Source organism: Alosa alosa, chromosome 21, assembly GCF_017589495.1.
Source record: "Alosa alosa isolate M-15738 ecotype Scorff River chromosome 21, AALO_Geno_1.1, whole genome shotgun sequence".
NCBI lineage: Eukaryota > Metazoa > Chordata > Actinopteri > Clupeiformes > Clupeidae > Alosa > Alosa alosa.
In genome coordinates, this window is record NC_063209.1 from 18,898,815 (window position 1) to 18,904,162 (window position 5,348).

At 47.2% G+C, this 5,348-nt stretch overlaps 1 protein-coding gene across 1 annotated transcript in view; it reads right to left on the reverse strand.

Annotated features, from left to right (window-relative positions):
- The window catches only part of fam149a (family with sequence similarity 149 member A), a 22,939-nt gene extending 18,799 nt beyond the window's left edge, over positions 1-4,140 (reverse strand). Inside the window, exons 1-4 of the mRNA XM_048232191.1 lie at positions 4,010-4,140; positions 2,719-2,817; positions 1,353-1,413; positions 754-914 (exon numbers count right to left, since the gene is read on the reverse strand). Coding sequence (XP_048088148.1) covers positions 754-914; positions 1,353-1,413; positions 2,719-2,817; positions 4,010-4,140 — 452 coding nt within the window. The remainder of the gene's footprint in view (positions 1-753; positions 915-1,352; positions 1,414-2,718; positions 2,818-4,009) is intronic.
- Between the last annotated feature and the right edge of the window lie 1,208 nt (positions 4,141-5,348).

Below are 5,348 nucleotides of genomic sequence, written 5' to 3' on the forward strand. Positions count from 1 at the left end.
TGATACAGTGTCATGTACTGTAGATTATGAAATCCCCAAATGCCTCAACATTTCATGTTAAAGCTGCAGTTGGCAAGTCTGAGTGATGAATACCTCCACATCTTTACTGTACTTCTAAGAGCATCTGCCTCTCTGTGATACTCTTTTGTATACTCAGCTATGGTGCCAGTTCAGGCAATATGACACGAGTGAGAGTAGGGATGTGTAATGATATCGCCATGGCTGTATTCGGCCGCAGGTACACACAACTTTTCCATCATTTTGTTGCCCCCGCCCAAACTTTTTTTTAAACATGTTCCTGGTATCAAAACACATATTTTCTATGAAATAGTCAAATTTGTAATTTTCAACATTTGATATGTTGTCTGCATCCTTATTGCAGCTATATATGGGTTTACGAGATTTGCAGAAAGTCATGTTTTGTTTTTATTTGGATTTTACAATGTCCCAACTGTTAAAATTGTAAGTACAAATACTCTAAGATTCTGGATGAAGACATGACATTAGTAAAAGAAAACTCAACTAAAAATGTGTGTTTTTACCTTGTGATTGTTTTTATGCTTTTATGCTATTACTAATATTATTGTTTCTCCTGCTGCTGTTTTTAATATTGTACTTACCAAACTGTACAGTACTGCTCTACACTGTAATACTGTGCCTCCATTCCAATGCATCATGTACAAACACACACACTCCCATGTTGGGGTGAGCATGCTTGTGTTGCGCTGCAGGGCTGCGGTGCATTGTGGGTACCTGAGGTGTGGGGAGTGTCCGTTCCAGGCCTGGCACTCGTCCTGCAGGCCCTGCGAGCGCCCGCTCACCTTGCCCTCGTACAGCAGCTCGTCCAAGGCACAGAAGAGCTGGTGCACGCGCTGGGTGTTCACTCGGTCAAACTCCTGCAGGCAGCCACGCAAGAGGTGAGAGAACACACACGCACACACACACACACATACACACACCTCACAGTGGCTTTCTTGTGCTTCTTGCTTTCTTCAGTTCTTGGAGGATTTCTGTGTGAGTATTTGTGTGTGTGTATATTTAGTGTGTGTGCGCGTGTTTTTTGCTTGTGAGTACTGTGTGTGTGTGTGTGTGTGTGTGTGTGTGTGTGTGTGTGTGTTTGTGTGTGTGCACAATTAGTGTTTTGGTCTGCATATGTATATGGTTGACTTTCTCTATAGTACAGTATGAATACATTCACATTTACTTCCCATTACATTGCAACCTGAAATCACACAACATTTCCTTCAAACTCTAGTTGTAAATACATGTAGTCTACTAATGAGGCATTCTGCCGAACAGTGATGAAATGGTAACTAAGGAAAAGCCCTTGCGGGATTGTTTCTCCGCCCTACGTCATATCTCCAGGAGTAGATGGAGCTGTGTTCGGTGGAGAGGCCGGTGGCACAGCTGGGGCTGCCGGAGGAGGGGGAGGTGGGGAGGAGGAGGAGGAGGAGGAGGAGGAGAGGAGGAGGAGGAGGAGGAGGGGCCCACTGAGGATCGGGCTCCACGGGCTGGGGTTCTCAGCCCTCGTCATATCTCAGGGTAGATGGAGCTGTGTTGGGGGTGGAAGGCGTGGCACAGCTGGGGCTGCGGAGGAGTGGAGGTGGAGGAGGAGGAGGAGGAGAGGAGGAGGAGGAGGAGGAGGAGAGGAGGAGAGCCGACTGGAGGGATCGGGCTCCACGGCTGGGGAGACACTGCAGAACAGAAGCTGTGTGGTATTTGTGTGTGTGTATATTTAGGTATTATTGATAGCGTGTTTTGCTTTGTGAGTACTGTGTGTTATTGTTATTGTTATTGTTATTGTGTGTGTGTGTGTTTTTGTGTATTGCTGTGGTAGTGTTTTGTCTGCATATGTATATGGTTGACTTTCTCTATAGTACAGTATGAATACATTCACATTTACTTCCCATTACATTGCAACCTGAAATCACACAACATTTCCTTCAAACTCTAGTTGTAAATACATGTAGTCTACTAATGAGGCATTCTGCCGAACAGTGATGAAATGGTAACTAAGGAAAAGCCCTTGCGGGATTGTTTCTCCGCCCTACGTCATATCTCCAGGAGTAGATGGAGCTGTGTTCGGTGGAGAGGCCGGTGGCACAGCTGGGGCTGCCGGAGGAGGTGGAGGTGGAGGAGGAGGAGGAGGAGGAGGAGGAGGAGGAGGAGGAGGAGGAGGAGGGCCGACTGGAGGGATCGGGCTCCACGGCTGGGGAGACACTGCAGAACAGAAGGGAGCCTTCACTCTCGCTTTCCAACATGTCCCATTAACACTGACCTGAGAGGAAGAGCACTGCCCTGGTGTGTGTGTCTGTGTGTGTGTGTATGTGTATGTGTATGTGTGTGTGTGTCTGTGTGTTTGTGTGTATGTCTGTGTGTTTGTGTGTGTGTCTGTGTGTGTGTCTGTGTGTGTGTGTGTGTGTGTGTGTGTATGTGTATGTGTATGTGTGTGTGTGTGTGTGTGTTTGTGTGTATGTCTGTGTGTTTGTGTGTGTGTGTGTGTGTGTGTGTGTGTGTGTGTGTGTGTGTGTGTGTGTGTGTGTACATGCACTGTAACAAGAAGTTCTAAAGAGTCTTTGAGTAGTCTGTGTGAGTGCATCTTTCTTATGCTTTCGTATGCTTTCTGTGTGTGTGTGTGTGTGTGTGTGTGTAAGTGTGTGTGTGTGTGTGTGTGTGTGTGTGTGTGTGTGTATGTGTGTGTGTGTCAGAGGACACTACCTGAATCTGCTGGCTTTAGCTCTAGAGCCACTCTTGATGTGATGGACAGGGCTCGAACCAGCAGCAGCCCTGCAGTCCCCGTCCTGCAGCAGCCTCCTACTACAGAGAGGGCCAGTGAGCTGGGTTTAATAAGACAGTTCACACTTTAAAAGCACCCCTCCTGGCCGCAATTAAACGACAAACCACAAACAAGTTTTAGTACAGGAAATGTGTTTGTTTATCCAGTTGATTTGTTCACCATCAGTATCTGTTTAACAGTAAGTGTTTAAATAATTAAAGAGAGCAACATAAAACGAAATTGGATTTTAAATGAAAAGCATCACTGATGCAATACTAACCAGATTGCATCGCTTTGAGGTCATGAGACCAGGCAGCTAATGGTTATCTTGGCTATGGGTTTGTTTTTGCATTCTGTAGTTCTTCTTTGCACAAATACTAACATAAAATAATATATACCGTAGTCTCTCCCACACAGATTATATTTTTCATTTATCTGGAGATTTCCAAACGAGTTCAAAGCCTAGTAAACACATCAACATTGAATAATGTCCCCATGCTTGTGCCGCTGGATGCTGTGACATTTACGGACTGTTTCCTCTCTCCGCACTTGGAACGTCGGGAACATTAGGTAGTCACACTCAGAGTCACGCCTAAAATGTCACCTCCGTGCTCCCATAACCGCAACGCCAGAGAGAAAATCTGAAAATGGCATGTTCAAAAAGAACATATTTCCACTTTGTACATTCTTCTCCAAAAGGCCTGTAGCAGTGTGATCACCTGATGGCTTTCACTCCGTGCTTGACACAGTCCTGTTCTCCGACAACAACAGGCAATTATAATGTGAATAATTTAAAGTGAACACAAGGAAAGCATTATAGATGGATGTACGTGTGAGTCTAAGACCTACCACTTTGACAACACCAAACCTAATTTGTTCACCAAAATAGAGCATTTTGTTTGTTTAAATGCAATCCAAGGACAGGTGAGAAAAGTTTAAGGTGACATTAAAAGAGTAAAATAGTCCATCTAAATCACTTACATTATACCTTAAGACTACAACAAAATTGCTCCTAAGAGTTCAACCAAAAGAACAAATTCTATGGTCTACTACATTGCATTTTTATATTCTGAGTCATATTGTTTCTCTGAACATTTTGAAAACACTAACCCCAGATTAGTACGACTCACAGCCACCCACTAATCAAGTTGACTGAACCCTTAAAACAAAATCATGTACAGCCTCCACTGCTCGCCCCTTGACATCACTTGGACTTCTCCAGCAGCGACTCACCCAATGACAACGAGCGGAGAATCCCTGTGGTCGCCAGGTGCCCTGTAGAAGCGGCTGAGTCGAGGGGCAGGGAGGCTGGGGGGAAGTGAGGCAGACGGAGCGCGGCGTGGATCGCCCTGGGCACTCGTCATGGGAACCGCGGGCTCTATGGCACCCCTACGCACGCCACCCACCAAGCAGCACCTCTATCAGCACAGCCCACGAGCCGGAGGGCAAGCTACTCGTTGACCAGCCGCCTCCTCATGTCTGTTTGCGTGTGTGTGTGTGTGTTTGTGTCTGTGTGTGTGTGTGTGTGTGTGTGTGTGTGTGTGTGTTTACGCGTGACCTCTGTGCCTCCCACACACACACCAACGCCTCACAGAGCAGACGGGCTTCCTGTTTTTACCTGCAAACCACCAGCTCGCCAATAAAGGTCAGTGCAAAGCAAAAAAAAGCTAAGTTAACTCCTGGGAGGGTAAAAAACAGAATAGGATCTCTATTGGGAGGATCTCTTCCTCCCATCCATCCACCCCCCCCCCGCCCACCTCTCTCACGTCTGGGGGAAACACTTGGCTTACTCTGTTTCCTCCCTTCCTTGCGTGAGATCAAGTGCCACCTCTATTTGTTTGGAGCCATCTGGGGAGAAAAGGGTGGCGAACGCATCGCTGCTGCTTATTGTGCCGACGTCCCTGCTGGGAGGGCCTGGCCTATGATGACTCACTCAGGTGGAGAACACCACCCGGGCAGGCACCTGCTCTCTCTCGCTTTCTCTCTCTCTCTCTCTCTCTCTCTCCCTCACACATACACTCTCTCTCTCTCACACACACACACTCTCTCTCTCTCTCTCTCTCTCTATCTTTATCATGCTGCACTCACTTTTAGCGCTTTCTCTAGTAGTAGTCTGCTCCCGGCAGACTCAAGCCAGATAAGCGCCAAATGCACTCCTGAGACAGCTTCTATTTGTAATAGTGAAGGCAGCAGTGGCATTTGTGTTTCTCACTCACCTCCAAGCACACATCCTCTGATCCTCACCTCCAAACACACATCCTCTGATCCTCACCTCCAAGCACACATCCTCTGATCCTCACCTCCAAACACACATCCTCTGATCCTCACCTCCAAGCACACATCCTCTGATCCTCACCTCCAAGCACACATCCTCTGGTCCTCACCTCCAAACACACATCCTCTGATCCTCACCTCCAAGCACACATCCTCTGATCCTCACCTCCAAGCACACATCCACTCACCTCCAATCACACATCCTCTGCTTTCTCACTCACCTCCAAACACACATCCACTCCCCTCCAAGCACACATCCACTCACCTCCAAGCACACATCCTCTGCTTTCTTACTCAC